Source organism: Furipterus horrens, unplaced genomic scaffold, assembly GCF_987537825.1.
Source record: "Furipterus horrens unplaced genomic scaffold, mFurHor1.1.pri manual_scaffold_9, whole genome shotgun sequence".
NCBI classification, from domain to species: domain Eukaryota; kingdom Metazoa; phylum Chordata; class Mammalia; order Chiroptera; family Furipteridae; genus Furipterus; species Furipterus horrens.
Genome location: NW_028327179.1, coordinates 18159299 through 18176513, shown reverse-complemented (window position 1 = coordinate 18176513; position 17215 = coordinate 18159299). Strand labels below are relative to the sequence as shown.

The 17215-nt window shown below is 37.0% G+C and overlaps 1 protein-coding gene across 1 annotated transcript in view; it reads left to right on the top strand.

The window, feature by feature from the left end:
• The first annotated feature begins 1729 nt into the window (after positions 1-1729).
• Positions 1730-17215, top strand: part of LOC150001368 (histone deacetylase 9-like) — a 203154-nt gene continuing 187668 nt past the window's right edge. Inside the window, exon 1 of the mRNA XM_090286852.1 lies at positions 1730-1786. Within this exon, the coding sequence (XP_090142978.1) occupies positions 1730-1786 (57 nt within the window). The remainder of the gene's footprint in view (positions 1787-17215) is intronic.

Sequence of the window (17215 nt, the reverse complement as noted above, 5' to 3'; positions counted from 1 at the left end):
TTTTTCACTTTTTAGCTTATAGTGTTGACTAGGAAGTGAGCTGAACATTCTGAGAAAGTGAGGGTTATTTAAGGAGTGTGGTAGAACGACAGGGACCGTTGGGGTCAGAGGTCATTGTGTGAGTCCTTGGGCCACCTGAGGACCCTCTCTAAGCCGCCGTATGCTCATTCAATAAACACTTATTAGGCCTCTGCCATGTGCTAGACTGGGTGTAAGAGTAGCCCAAATAGAAGTAGCTAACATTTGCTTATCACTTACTCATTTAATCCTCATGAAAATTACTTGCTGATGGTACCTTAAAAAGGGGCCATTTCATATGTAAGGGAGCCAAGGAACAGGGACAGCCATTAATTAATCGTCCAGTGTCATTCGGGTTTATGTCAGCCGTGATATCACCCAGACAGTTTCATTCCGGAAGCTTCTGTCTTCACTCAACTGTTGTTGAGAGGATCTTAATTTTCTATTTATTTATGTAGTAATTGTTCTCATTTATTATTTGTTTATTCACTGTTCTGGAAAGAAGTTAGGTTGCTAAGTTTCTCATGAGCAAAGACATGTGAAAATGCCTCAGAAACTGCTTAGTGCATTGTGAATATATGTTCATTATTATTTATTGTATTTACCTATGTAATTAGGCCTTTTTAATTATTTAAAACTATCTTTGGCCCATTTGAGAAGTCTTAATATTTGCACAGTCACAAAAACTGTTATTGTCTTACATAGTACTTCAAGTAATTTGTATCCTAAAATAAAAGACTCCTACCATTTGATACCGTTGTTTTTTTATATTATGAAATATTTTATACACAAAAACATGTAACATATATGATGATTATAAACCATGACTATTGCACTTCTCTTGTCCTTGTGAATGTTCTGTCATTGCATAGCATTTTATAAAGGTAAATCCAAAACACAGGTTCTGCTTTGTTTCGATAGAATTGTTCTCTAGTAGAGAAACAGCCGTATATTTTAATGGCCTCTCCAATTTTAATACCAGTTTGCACTAACACCAGCTACCAAACTGTATTAAATGTTAGAAATTTTAACCTGACCATTCAAAAATTAAATGGGCTCCTTGCAGTTGGGTGTTGTGAATGTTTTAAGTATGAGGACCACACGCTCCTTCTGTTCATTTGGAGAACCTGAAGTGTGATTGCTGCTTCCTACTCACTCACTGCTACTGCTACCTGCCTCGTGGTTGTCTTTGGCTCTTGGTAAATCTGCAGCCAGAAAGGTATGGGAGTTTTCCCCCTGTAGTACTTGAAAAGCCGATTTTTATGTATAGCCAAGTGCTCTTAGCTTTTCCTCTATCTACTACGGGGGCCTGGTTTCTAGCAGGCCTGTAACTACGCCAGATCTAGCCTATGTAATGCTGTTTGTAATGAGAAATCTAAACAGGGAATGGCAGTGAGGCATGGCAGGAATGTGTTTCCATTGGAGAAGTCAGTGTAGAGAAAAAATATAAGCAAAGCTGTGTCCAGAAGGCCTTTTCAGCTGGCCAAGACGGAAGACTAATGTTATTGTACATAGGCTGTTACTCTGCCAGCCCTCCCTCACAAATTTGCTTTCTCTCTCTCTTCCCCTCTCCTCGACTCCCCTCCCCCTCCTGCCCTCTTTCATCTATTGCTTCTCCTTCTCCCTCGCTTTCTGTGGGCTCTGCTGACTGTTTGCTCAGGTGGACAGTGACACCATTTGGAATGAGCTGCACTCGTCCGGGGCTGCACGCATGGCTGTTGGCTGTGTCATCGAGCTGGCTTCCAAAGTGGCCTCGGGAGAGCTGAAGGTGAGGTCTGGGTTGCATTAAGTGTGGGAAATCCAGAGAAGAAGCTGAGGCAGACATGTTGTTGTTTGGGAATTGTGGGGAGTGTGGTGTGGTAATAAAAAGAAAGGGGCAGAGGGAAGCGGGCAGGAAGGTGGCCACTGAGGTGTGATAATAACTGGTCTGCAGGTAGGGAGTAGCTGATCCTGCTCCAAGGGTCTTCCTCCCCTTGGGGAGGCTCTGCGGTCAGGGCACACTGGTGTGTTTTTAAGAGCATAGAAATGGTGAATAAAGCTATGGTCCAGGTTAAAAATACCCAGTATATACATATCTGTCATGCCCTCCTGGGGTTCTCTTTTGAAGTGATTTAAAAAATATGATTACTGAGTACTATGAATAAGCTCAGAATACCACCCAGAGTGAAGGGGGAGGGGGAGGGAGAAAGGTAAATACCAGACGGGAAGGATTGGGAGGAAGAAGGAAATTGTTGATTAGAAGGGTAATGATCCAAAGTATGTTTTTCCACGAAAGAACTTCAAAAATGACCCACGCTTTATTGTTCTTTTCTTTTTACGGTCTCTTCTTTTCTACATCATATGAAAAGAACAATGTCCAAGCCCAACGTTTCCCAGTCTAAACAATTTATAAAAGCCAGAGACCTGACAGACGTTGACATTTTATTTGGTATTTTAACAGTGCTATTTAAAGGTATGCCGTGCATCTCAAATGCAGTTGCCCAGTAAACTTGGTTGGTGCTAACACGGCTGTTAATGCACTACTTTACACACTCCATATGAAATCTGGGCACTGATTGATTTGATATTTTTAGCAATTGTGAGGCTTAAGGAAAATATATTGTGACCAACAACGCAGGCACTGTGAATTTTGTTCATCTGAAATAAAGTCTAATTAGGATTATTTTTCTTTTCTTTTTTAATTGAGTTTAATGGGGTGACATTGGTCAATAAAGTTATATAGGTTTCAGGTGTACAATTTTATTAATTCATCATCTGTCTATTGTATTGTGTGTTCTCCAAGGATTATTTTTCTTTATATCTAATGAATTACTGCTCTGTTTCACCTGACTGTTCCACTCGTGATTAAAAATTCAGTCAGGAATGTATACTTTATAATGAGTTGTTGCTCCCAGAAGTCTTTGCTCTGACTCTTTTAAGAAGCCAGAATCTACAGAAATACAATTTTGATAAGGAAAAAAATATATATATATGTATCTTCTGTACAGTTGACATGATCCACATCAGGACATTAATTGCTCATCACAGGGTATTTATGGGGCCATTAATAAGTTGCTTATTACTCAGTCTTTATTTTTGGTAATAAGCTATTGAAAAGAGAAGAGGACTCAACCTTATGGAGAGGTTTTGGCTGTCTCCCAGTAGCACCTTAGCAATAATCCTTTTTGTTGGAGTGTGTGATTTGTAGCACTAGAATAAACTGACTTTTCAAAAGAATAATATTTGAGGGTCTTAGTTTCAAAAGAATTCAAATGACAGACAACACCCAGGTCACGATCTTTGTTTCTAAATGATTGTGCTGGCATCGACCCACTTCATAACAAAGAAAAATGATTGTGTGAGCATTCACAATTTCTAATTGTTTTGATTTTCTGAAACTTTAATCGGTGATTCAGAAACCTTCTCAAGTAGAATGCCCACAGGTTATACTCAAAATCATCATCATTATTAGCTTCACAGAATGCAGTATTGCCAAATGTATGTGTGAAGACTATTGAACAAAAACCTAATTCTTCTTTTTTGGAGGTAGTCCTTTAAAATAGCCAATTACAAACACAGTGTCAGTGACATAGTATGGACATGCTGACCACCAGCTGTACTAACATTGACTATTTACGTTAATAACAATGATTCATACAAATGCTCTCCCCATCCTTTGGATGAGAAATTAGTAGGTATGATTAAAAAAGAAAAGAGAAGAATGGAAAAAAGGAGCCAGCCTAAGAATCAAAAAATCTTAGTCTAGGCTTGGCCACTTAAATGATGGCTGTGTCATCTGGGGCAGATCACTTAACTTCTCTGGGCGCTCAGTTCTTGTGCAGGATCAGCAGGGCAGAACTGGTAATGATGAAGGAAGTGCATGCAGGATGCCGACATTCTGAGGTATTTGCAAATGAAAAGGGGATCTGATTCTTAATGCTACTCACTATGGCACACCAACTAGCAGATATTCCCAAACTAATTACAACTTCGTTTGGTGAGTATTCCAGATTTTGCAGCTGTTTTTCTTTAGTCTAAGACAGGCAGGATCCTGACAAAGGCACCCGTGCTGTTGGGCCCAGAGCCCTGTGGGAATGCCATTTGGGAAAGGGAGTAGTTACAGATGATTTGCTGCCACAGTGGAGACCTGAAGTATGGAGCCAACCAAGAACGTTATTCAGTGTCTACCTGTCCCCAACTCCAGTATGACCCGATGGCCAGGAGCGGTAACACTCTTGGCTGTGTGGTCACTTTATTCAGATGTAGGAATAAGAGGGCTTATTTGAGGACATTGGTAAGTTATCCACCGATCAGAGATATAAAAAGAGAAAACTTTAGATTTTATTTTTCACTCTCTGCATCTGCATTCAGTTTTCACGTGCCCAGCCACATTGTCCCAGAAAGACCAATAATTGAATGAAATGACACTGGCATATTTTAATATTGCATTTTGCGAGCTGCACTAATTTTGCTTAAGAACTAAGAGCCTTATTTCCAGTAGGGTGAGCCTGGATGGGGTGCTGAACTGAGGGGTAAGAAACAGCCAGAATGGGGTCATTGAGCCCATAGAGGATGGGGACCCAGGAGATGACAAATATGTACAAAAATAGAAAATGCCAAATACACATTTAATTACCTGCAATTTTTCTCATTACTGAACTTACCATGACCACTTTCCTAATTCTGACTTTTCTTCATCTTGGGGTTCTGACAGGCTGAAAGAATTAGAATGAACCAGGCACAGAGAGAGGGTCAAGTGCTGATACTTAACTAGACCATGTGCAATGAACTGTGGCTGTAAATTGGTGCACTTTTGGTACAGAATAGACATGCTCACTGGAGTTTACTAAAAATTATGGAGGCTTTCATTTTCTAGGTTTTTAATCAGATATTAATTTAAAAAACCACACATGGAAATTCCTCAAATCTACAGATGCCCAAATTGCCTATTTTTCAGATTTTAATACCAAGGAACACAAAGATTCCGAAAATGCTAAAATGTTTGCTGTATTGGAAACTATAATTGGAGGAATAGTTACATCAAAATGGTTTCATTCTTCTATAGGACATTTTTTAATTTTCACCTGAGGATATGTGTACATATGTATCTCTATGTATTTTAAATTGCATTTACCTTTTTTTTTTTTAGAGAGAGGGGAACGGAGGGAGAAAGAGAGGAAGGGAAACATTAATGTGAGAAACATTGATCAGTTGCCTCCCCTATGTGCCCTGACCAGGGACTGAACCTGCAAACTGGGCATGTAATCAAATTGGCGACCTTTCAGATTACAGGATGATGCCCCCAAAACTAAGCCACACCAGGCAGGGCAGGATAATTTTTTATGATTCGAGAGAGACAGACAGACAGACAGACAGACACAGATTCAAACATACATTGATCAGTTGCTTACTGTAGGCACTCTGATGGGGGATTGAAACTGAAACTTAAGTATGTGTCCTGACCAGGAATCAAACCTACAGCCTTTGGTGTACAGGACAATGCTCCAACCAACTGAATCATCCATCCAGGGCTCTATAGGACATTTTAAAAAGTATGTCTAGAAATATAAATATCTCTAAAATATGAACATTTTTTAAGTTATAAATGACTCAAAAGTTGGTTCAAACAATGTTACAAAATATCAAGTACACCTTAAATACATATAATTTTTATTGATCAATTATACCTCAATAAAACGGGAAAAAATGGTTCAGCACTTATCAAGCTTTACTCTAAGGATTTATTTGTAAAACTTTTCAATTACTGTTTACTTTCAATGTCATTTGGCATTAGTTTCAGGTGTACAACATAAATCTTAGAAAGTCACATACTTTACAAAGTGTTCCCCCTGATAGTTCCAGTACCCAACTGGCACCATACATAGTTATGGCAATATTTTTGACTGTATTCTCTATGCTGTACCTTACATCCGTGTGACTATTTTGTAACTGCCAATTTGTGCTTCTTAATCTCTTTTTTCACCCAGTCCTCCAATGTCCCTTCACTCTGGCAACCACCAGGTCACTCTCTGCATTTACAAGTCTGTTTCAATTCTGTTTGTTTGTGTATTTTGTTCTTTAAATTCCACGTATAAGTGAAATCATATGGTACTTATCTTTGTCTGACTTATTTCACTGAACATAATATCCTCTAGGTCCATCCATGCTGTCACAGATGGTAAGAGTTCACTCTTTTATGGCAGAGTAATATTCCATTGTATACACGTACCACTACTTTTTATCCACTTGTCCATTCATGTGCACTTGGGTTGCGTCTATATGTTGGGTATTGTAAATAATGCTGCAATGAACATAGAGGTGTACATGTTTCTTTGAAGTAGTGTTTTGGGTTTCTTTAGATGAATACCCAGAAGTGAAATCACTATGTCATAACGCAGGTCCATTTTTAATTTTTTGAGGAACCACCATACTGTTTTTTATAGTGGCTGCACCGGTCTGCATTCCCACCAAGAGTGCATGAGGGTTCCCTTTGCTCCACATCCTCCCCAGCACTTGTTGTTGGTTGATTTATTGATGATGGCCGTTCTGTCAGATGTGAGGTAATATCTCATTGTGGTTTTAATTTGAATTTTTCAGATGATTAGTGGCACTGAGCATATTTTCATGTGTCTATTGACCATCTGTATGTCCTCTTTGGAGAAGTGTCTCTACTTAGGTCCTCTGGCAATTTTTTAATTGGATTGTTTGTTTGCTTTTTTGGTGTTAAGCAGTATGAGTTTTTAAATAAATTTTGGATAGTAACTCCTATCAGATGTACTGTTGGCAAATATCTTCTCCCATTTAATAGGTGGTCTTTTCAGTAGCTGCAAAACCTTTTTAGTTGGATGTAGTCTTGTTTATTTTTTCTTTTGTTTCCCTTGCCCAAAGAGATATATAGGAAAAATATTGCTAAGAGAAATGTCATAGATTTTACTGCCCATGTTTTCTTCTGGGAGTTTTATCAATTTGGGTCTTACATTTAAGTCTTCAATTCATTTTGAGTCTATTCTTGTATATGGTGTCATTTCATTTTTTTCCATGTATCTGTTTAATTTTCCCTATGCCGTTCATTCAGTAGACTGTCTGTACCCCATTGTATGTTCTTACCTCCTTTGTCAAATATTAATTGACCATATAGGTGTGAGTTTGTTTTGGTGCTATCTGTAATGTTCAATTGATCTTTATGTACTTTTTAATGCCAATATCATACTGTTTTGATTACTATGGCCTTGTAGTATAGTTTGTTATTAGGTAGGTGACTTCTCCAACATTGTTCTTCTTTCTCAAGATTACTGAGGCTATTTTGGGTCTTCTTAATGATTCATTTTTATGCTATTTTTCACAATGCTATAATGTCCTCATAAAAAAAGTAAAAACTGCTATAGCTGTCTGGAAATTTTTGTCAAAAACACTTTATTATTTGAACATAGTTGGGTTTTTAAATGTTTAAATGGATATTGTGATCTTCTGTTGTTAATAATACCTGCTTTTCATTGAGTACCTCCTATAGACTGGGCGGTTTACATGTAATTTGCCATTATTCTCACAATGGCCTTTGAAGTACAAGACAGGTAACCACAAGTTGGATACAAGCTCAGAGACATCATTACTTTTTTTAGATTCTATATTATATACACAGTTGAATAAATGGTAAAGCCTATAAATTTGTCAATCCCCTGCCCTCTTTCAACTACCCTACAAGTAATTTCTTACAGAGGAAGCACAAATATGTAAGGAAAAAAAGGGTGAAAGCAGCCTCTTTCAAATGGTTTAGCTTCTCTCTTTTTTATTACCATAAAACACTTAATACATTCAGAAAGAAAATAGTTGCATTAATAACTTACAAAGCATAATAACAAAACAAATAGATTTGAATTCTTCACCCAACTTAAGTAACAGTACTCTGCTAACATTATTCAAGTTCTCTCAGGATTTATCTCATCCTTGTCTTTTGACTCAGGAATAATCATTAATCTATTGTATTTTTTAAATTATTGCTTTCTCTTTTTTCAATAGTTTTAACTACATGTTTTCGACCTTTATAAAAATGGAATCTCATTGAATGTATCATTTCTCAGATTTCTTTCCCCGTCCTTAAAATTATGTTATAAGGATTTACCCATAGAGATTTATAGAGCTGTAATACATTCATTGTCATTGCTATGAGGCATTCCCTTGTACATCATAATTTGTTTATTCATCCTTCTTTTGGACATTTCAGTTGTTTTCAGGATTTTGCTCTGTTGGACAATGCTGTCACAAACACTTGAATATGCCTTCTGTTTTTCTGTGGCATAACTCTTGGGTAAACTGGCAAGCAAACTCCTAGGCTAGAAATGTAATAAATTCTGATAAGTAATGCAAAGTAGAGTTCCAAAGTCATTTTGCCACAATGACTTCAGCTAAAATGGCAGTTTAAACCTCTGAAAATTTTTTCCTTCATAAAATCAATGACCAAAGTGGCAAAAATCTGTCAGGATTAATTTTTTTCACTCCGCGAATTAAGCAAAAGCTTGCAGCAACTCAAGAGGCATGTATTCCAGACAAAACTGCCTTAATCTTGGTTTAAAAAGCTTTGCGGTATTTTAAGTCACCCTATTCTCATCTTACCCTTTCCAGTTCCACGTAGTTTTAACAAATAGCAGCCTGTGTTCTCACTGAAAACCATTAATTTAACAGTCTCTAGAGGGGGCAGAATGAGGGTGGAGCTTCTTTAAAAGACTCATTTGCAGAGAATTATCATCATTTCCCCTTTTAGTGCTTCAATACAAGACCCCACGTGCAAGGCTATCTTTAGTCGATCTGATTTAGACTTCATCAGATACAAAAAGCCTGTTCCCCAGAAGCATTTCTTGAAAAAAAATAAAGGCAATTGATTAACTTCATGGCTGCCTGCAGTGGTGACTAACAGTGGAGAAAACAGCAGACTAACCAAAAGCTTCAAAGGAAACACTGAGGCATGAGATTTCCATAAGGCTGTGAAATGCCCCATCAAATTTCTAAGAATCTAGAAGGCCATGTGTATGATAAAGCTGTGTTCGCACTCAGAAGAGACTGGAGGAGGCCCTAAGCTCTCATCTCAAAGTGACTTTGAGGCTCTGCTCAAACAGGAAGTGACGGCCAAGGTGGAGTTTCCAGCTACCTGGCTAAATACTAAGTGAGTCCAGCATACACACATGCAGGACTCGTTGACAAAGGCTGGGGGCCACTGGCTCCGGGCATTTGAGGAGGTGTCTGTCCAATCATTAATTTATCCCTCAATTCACCAAGCAAAGACTTTTCTGTGCCATGCTCAAATACAGGGCATACTTGAAAGAATTAGTTCATAAAGTCAATAAACAAAACAACAACAAACCCTGGGGAGGGGTGAAAAATCTGATTTCCAAATTGCCATGGTGTGTTGTTTGAAATGCCCAGTTTTCAACGTAAAATTATGAGACATGCAAAGAAACACATGAATTCACATGAAAAAAATGAAAGCACCAATACAAAGTAACTTCATAAATATAAATGACAGTATAGTTGTATTTTTGTTTGTAACTCTTTTTTCTCCTCTCAGGTTAAAATACATCTGGATAAAACAATAACTATAAATCTGTGCTGATGGACACAAGATGCATGAAGATGTAATTTTTAGGACAACAGCAGCACAAAGGAGGGCATTAGCAATGGAGCTATATAACAGCAAAACAAAGTTTTTGGCCCTAGTTAGTAGCTCAGTTGGTTAGAGCGTCATCCCAATACACCAAGGTTGAGGGTTCAATACTTGGTCAGGGCATATATAAGAATCAACCAATGAGTGCATAAATAAGTAAAAGAATGAATCGATGTTTCTCTCCTCTCATCCCACCCCCAAATCAATAAAATTAAAACAAAAACCAAAGTTTTTGAATTTGGTTCATGTCTGAAGTAGATTGTTAAAAGTTAAGGTGTTAATTATAAGCCACTGAGCAACCAGTAAGAAAATAACTAAAAGATGTATTAAAAGACAAAGAAATTAAAATGGCACATTATTTAACCTAAAAGAAGGCAGTAATGGAAGAATTAAGGAACAACAACAGCAAAAAAAAAAAAAAAGGCCCCAAAAAATACTGAAGTCATTGCGCTAATTTCAAACCTCGCTAGCGGCACATAGAAATCCCCAATGCTCTTCATTCTAGCCTGTATTTACCATTGTTAGATTTCAGAATGTTTGCCAATCTTATGAGTGTAAAATGCCATCTTATAATGGGCATCTGTTGCCAGATATAGATCAATTAAACTTGTTATATTCTTCTTAAACCTCTTCTTAATATTTAATAATTATCTCAAGTTAAGCTTTTTGCATAGTGCTATCAGCTTTTCTCTTTTCTCATATTTGCCTGGTTTGTTTACCATCCCTTTACTTGCGTACTTTCTCTTTATTATATATTACATCTATCTCTTATAGATAGCTCATGTCTGGGTTTGGTTCTCTAATTTGACAGTATATATTAACAGGGAAGTTAAATTCATTTCTATTTATTTTCTTTTTAATTTATTTGTTTGTTTATTTTTTTATTTGTAGAGAGAGGGGAAAGGAGAAAGAGAGGGAGAGAAACATCACCACCGTGCGGTTGCTTCTCACTCGCGCCCCTAACTGGGGACCTGACGTGCAACCTAGTCATGTGCCCTGACTGGGAATCGAACCAGCGACACTTGGCTCACAGGCTGACGCTCAATCCACTGAGCCACAGCAGCCAGGGCTCCATTTCTATTTATTATGATTGGTAGTATACACAAATGTATTGCTGTCATCCTACTATTTGTGTGTCTTCTTTCCTTCACTCACCACCTGCTTTGTTTTCGATTGAAATTTTTTCTCATTCTGTTACGTCTAGTTTTTTAAAAAAATACACAGATTATTTCTATTGTTTTAGTAATTCTTAAGATTTAACCCAACTATTTAATAAATCTTAAACTTAATCACTCCCTATTCTCACTAACAATGCAAGAAATTTTGAATGCTTTAAAGGTGGTTATGCTATCCTAACTGATATGCTGTTATGATTCAGTATTTTAGTTCTATATTTTTTAAATAAAATAATAAGACATTATAATACTGTTTTAAACCATCACTGTTACTTACACTTGCCTACATATTTATCATATTCCTTATCCACCATTTATCTTTGTATTTGAAACCTCCTTTCTGGGATTGTTTTCTTTCTTCCAATACATTTTTTAGAAGTTACTTTAGTGGTGGTTTCTCAGTTTTTGTTTATCTATGATATCTTTTTGCCCTCATTCTTGAAAGATTACCCTGTTAAGTACACAGTTCAAGGTTGACAGTTTCTCTCAGTACTTTGGAGATTCTCAATGTTTTTCTCCCTTCTAGTTTTGACAAGGAAAATATCAGTTGGCAATATAATGATCAATTCTTATAGATATTCTGTTTTTTCTTTCTGATTGCTTTTGCTGTCTTTTTGGCTCTGATATTTTGTATTTTTCTCACCATGTGTCTAATAGTGGATTTTACTGATTCAAAATTATTTAAAATATTTATTAGCAAAACTAAAATTTAATGTAAATCTGTGTTGATACTTGGTGATAGGTCACCTGCATCAGACTAAAATTAACCTTGCTGATTTCAATTATTAATTATTTGTTTACAGAACAAATAAGCATTACATACCTATTATATATCAGGAACTACCATAAATACTGAAAACACCAAGACACAGAAATTAGGTGCTCTCATGGAGAAGGATAAATAGATAAACAAATACACATGTGAAATAAATTCAAGTAAAAATACATGCTATGGATTTAAAAAAGCATGCAAGAGAATTAGAGGGAAATTTAGGGAGGGGACTAGCTCTATGAACTCAGGAAGACCTTAATGCTAAGGAGATATTTGAGCTGAGTAATATAAGGGAAGAAGCATGTAAAGATCTAGGGAAAGAATATTCCATACAAGAGAAAAAGCAAATGCATAATCTTTCTTATAGGGTGGAGTGACTAAGTCTTGACATGTGTAAGGATCTTCAAGAAGGCTTGTGTGTCTGGGTCTGAGTTATCTGCAGGAGGGCTAGTAGGAGTTGATCTTAGAGAGATAGTCAGTGGCTGGATGATGGGATGCACATATGCATACACATATATTACACATTATTGTCAGTTCAAATACATTTTGCCACCAACTTGGCCTTTCTTAAAATGTTATACTGCTTATATCCTAAAGTGGTACAATGAATAAGGTACAGAATGAAAAATTTGTGTTGACTCCAATTTTGATCAAGGTCTCAAGCTGAGGACAAATGGATGTTAATAATGTCTCACGGACACCACTTGAAGGAATTCATTAAAAATTACTCAAATAAGCCTATGATTAGCTTACCTAAAAGAGTAGATAATACTTACGTGCTTGATAGAAGAGTCTTTAATTGTACCTTATATGTTTTAGATATTCTCTGTTTCTGTGTTCTCCCCCAACCTAAGCTAGATATGAAGGAGATGGAGAAGCTGTCGAAGGAAATCACTTATGTCTGCAAATGGGAGGAGTGGCTTTTCAGTCCTTAGCTTGATATATATCGAGTTACATAACTTTGTAGGATCACTGTAGACCAGTGATAGTCAACCTTTTTCATCTCATGGCACAAATAAACTAATCGCTAAAATTCTGCAAAAATATATCTTGTGCCAATCTGACAAAAAATAGGTACAGTTGTTTATTCATTCCCACTAGTGGCTATTGTTGTGTTGGCTGTTATAATTTTTCTTTTTATAATCTAAGGGAAAGAGTCAGCGCCCCTGACTAAATAGTCAGGTATTACATTTTAAAAAAATTCTTACAGCACACCCGTTGAAAATTGCTCATCTAGACTACTACAGGATGAGGCAGGAAGCAGTTCACTAGAGGGCGTGACATATGTATTGGGAGTGTGAGAGCTGGGAGAAGATAGGAGTGCCTGAGCCTGTCCCCTGGAGAATGTGCAGAGTGGAGAGCTGGCTGAAACTGCCCTGTGAGCCAGAGGAAGACAGAGAGAGGTGAGCCGCTGCACCGAACCTGCCTCTGTTGGCGAGGCTAGGGGTTTTCTTCCCTCTTGGGCCAGTGGACACTTTGGATTAGAATCATTTTAAAAGGATCTCGCAGAAGGAGTCTGCCTTCCGGGGCAAACACCATTCCTCTTACCACTCCCCACTGGAAGGAGACTGGAGATGTGTGAAAGACCTGACAGGGGATCGCAAGGTTAGTCAACAAGTGCATTGCCCGCATCAATGGAATCTGCAGCCTGGAGGTCACCGCCAGTGTGGCTGAGGAACCTGCATGATCTCCCAATAGTAGAGGGACAGTGTTTGAACTCCCGCCGTGACAGAGGTCGTTTGAAGCAGCAAAAGAGAGCTCCAATGGCACAGCTAAAACAAAGCACTTGTTTTTTTTTAATTAATTTTTAAAAATCCTCCCTCAAGGATATTTTTATTGATTTGAGAGAGAGAGAGAGGCAGGGGCAGGAGGAGAGAAATATCCATGGGAAAGAGACACATAGATTGGTTGTTTCTCATACATGTCCCGACTGGGGATCAAACCAACAACCTAGGTATGTGCCCTGACTGGGGATTGAACCTGCATCCTTTTGGTGTATGGGAAGACAGTCCAACCAACTGAGCCATCAGGCCAGGGATCCTTTTTGTTCTTTTACTCTTTAGAGTTGAAGCATCCATAGCTAGGCATGACGGTGGTGGAGCAAGAAAGGAAAAAGTATAAACTATCCATTATATAGCTTTCTCCCCTGACACATAGACACCATATTTGCCGTCTGTTGGTCTCTGATTCTGTGGGTCATCAGGTCAGTGAGAGAAAGCTTTCAAGTAGATGTGACATTGAAGAGTGTAAATACTCTGTGTTAGAGTTTCATGTATGTAAAGATTATACTGTTCATATAGCTGCAAGTCATCTGCAAAGCTGTAGAATATATCAGATAAAGACTAAAGAAAGGTTAGGGCAAGCTGGGAGAAAAATAATATTTCCTTTTTGTACTGTTCCGAATTCAGCATATTCATTTTACCAGTGTATTAGTTTTCTGTTGCTTCTGTAACTAATTACTACAAATTTAATGGCTTAAGACAACACAAATGTATTATTTTCAGTCCCAAAGGTCAGAAGAGCTGTACAGGTCCCGCTGCAGCCCTGCAGACACCTTGATTTTAGCCCAGTGAGACCTGTAGGGGTACCTCGCTGAGTCAGGGGCTGGCGGAGTCCATGTATGTCCATGTGGCTGCAGGTCTTCATGTCTGGCCAGCTCTCAGCTGGGGCTGCTCCCAGCACCAGGGAGCTCCTCTCCATTCTGTGTGCACAGCCCCTGCCTTGCGGAGCCAGCAAGAGGGTGCAGAACCCTCCTCAAGCTGTCATTTTTCTGACAGTTTTCCTCATTGCATCTCTCTTTGACCACAGCCGGGCAAGTTTCTCAGGCTTTTACAATGCACATGATTTGAATCGGTCCACTTGTATAGAGCTGGGCACCCTCTCTGTCTCAAGTTCTTTCATCCTAATTAATCATATCTGCAAAGTCTCACTTGCCATTTAAGGTAACATTCCCCAATTCTGGATGTGAACATCGTTTGGAGGACTTCCGCTTACCATAAACAGTTCCTCAAAATTCAAAGTAATTCATCCCTTCCATATTCTCACTGCATATGGCTGTAAGCTGTTTAGTCATTGCGTGAGATTTTTCAAAAGTATGTAATGTAATTTATTATTTAATCAACATCATGTACACTGACTAGAATGTACAGATTTACAAAGCTCTGATGTCTCTTCACAAATGTATATACCTGGTTACCACTAAAAGCTATAACATATTTAAATCACCCCAGGAAGTTCTTTTGTGTCCCTCGGTAGTTGCTCTCTAGCACAGGCAAACACTGATCTTTTTCAGTCACCTAAGCTTTCCTGTTATATATGAGCCAGTATGTAGACTTCATGTGTCTTTCATCACTCAGGATAATGTTTTTGAGTTACATCCATGCTATTGCATGTATGATTTAGCTTGTTAACTTTTACAGTTGAGCAGTATGCTATTTTATGAATATCATGCTGTTGTTGGACCACTCTGAATAAAGTTTTGGACTATTATGAACACAGCTGTTGTGAGGATGCTTTTCCAAGTCTGTTTGTGGACATATGTTTTTATTTCTCATGGGTAAATGACTAGGAGAGAAATAACTGTGTTATAGGTTAGGTATATATGTAGTTTATAAGAAAACGACAAACTATTCTCCAAAGTAAATACTATTTTAGCTGTAGTTTTGTCCCCTCTCTCATCCCTGATAGTGGGAATTTGTGTCTTCTTTCTTTTCTTATGATCACGCTGCCTAGAAGTTCATCAGTTTTATTGATCTTCTCCTAGAACCTTCTTTGGGTTTCATTAATAGGGTTTATTTTTTTCTGTCTTCTATTATACTGATTTAATCTTTATTGTGTATTTCTTTTTGTTCTGTTTAATTGGCTTTCATTTGCTATTTTTTCTAGTTTTTTTTTTTTTTTTTTAAGGTGGAAACTGAAGTTATAGACTTGAGACTTTTCTTCTTTTCTAATAAAGGCATTTGATACTATCAATTTCTTTATTATTTTTAATAAAAATTATATGCATTTAGGGTTCACCATGTGATGATTTGCTACATAGTGAAATGGTTATTACAGTCAAGCTAATTAACATACCCATTTCCTCAAAAGTTGCCTTTGTTAATGGTAAGAACACCTGAAATCTACTTTCTAAGCAAATCTCTAATACTCAAAACAAAATTATTAACTATTATAGGTCTTGACTGGACAGCACAGTTGCTTAGAGCATCATCTTGATATACCAAGGTTGCCTGTTCGATCCCTGGTCAGGGTACATACAAGAAGAAACCAATGAATACATCAATAAGTGGAACAACAAATCAATGTTTCTCTCCCCCAACATGCTCTGTTTCTCTCTCTAAAAAAAATCAATAAAATATTATTAACTATTATAACTTTCTCTCTAAATACTTTAACTGTATCCTATCAATTTTGGCATATTACATTTCTCTTTTCATTATGTTCAAAATACTTTGTAGTTTCCCATTTCACTTCTTTGACACCTGACTATTTAGAATTGTGTTACTTAGTGTCTAGTGGAAGATTTTTTCAGATATCCTTCTGTAAATCAGTTGTAAAATATACTTTATGACTTGAGTCATTTTATATTTATTGATACTGATAACAGTATAATTCTCTTTATCTCCTCCTGTATTAATTTTTATCATACATTTTACTTTCACACATAGAGATCTCCACAGTAAATTATCTTTTATTTTTACTGGAATAGTTGAAAGTTTTGAAACAAGTTTAAAGTGTCTGTGTGTATTTATGTGTTTGTGTGTGCATGTGTGAGAGAGCAATAATCTATAAAACGTCTTTTATATTTGGCCACAAATATAGTCTTTTGTATTCATGTGGGGCAGATCCAGGCTTCCATCTGGTATCATTTCCTTTCATTCAGAAGAATTTCCTTCAACATTTTTTGTATTGCATGCCTACTGGTAACAAATTCCCCTTTTGCTTATAAGAAAATGTTTTTCTTTTCCATTAATTTTTGAATGATATTATCACTTGATATAGAATTCTGTGTTGGCCATTATTTCAAACTTTAAAGATATCCTTCCAGTGTTATCTTTTTCCTTTCTTTTAGATGATGAGAAATCAGCCATCACGCTTATTGATCTTTTTGTTTAACGATTTAGTGTATCTTTTCTATCTCTCTTTAAAACTTTTTATTTTATTTTTCAGTAGATTTGTAATTAGGTATAGCTTTCTGTTTTTATTCTGCTTGAAGTTCACTGGGTTTCCAGTTTTGGCTGTTTCTGATAAAATTTGGAGAACTTTTAGCCAATGTTTCTTAAATACTTTATTCTACCCTGTTCTCTATACCCTCTGTTTTTTAGAGTCCAATTATATGTTCATAGATCACTTCACATTGTCCCAGTGTATACTGAGGGTCCACTCACTTACTCAGTCTTTTTTCTTTTGTGTACTTTTACTTGGATAAGTTCTCTACACCTATAATCAAGTTCATTGTTTTTGTCTTCTGTTACACCTAAGCTGCCATTAATTCCATGCAAATAATTTTTTTTTATTTCACACAGTGTATTATCCACTTTTAATGTTCCTGATTAATTCTTTTTTACAGCTTCCAGGTCACTTTTGAAATTCTTCTCTTCACCATTATGTCTCTCT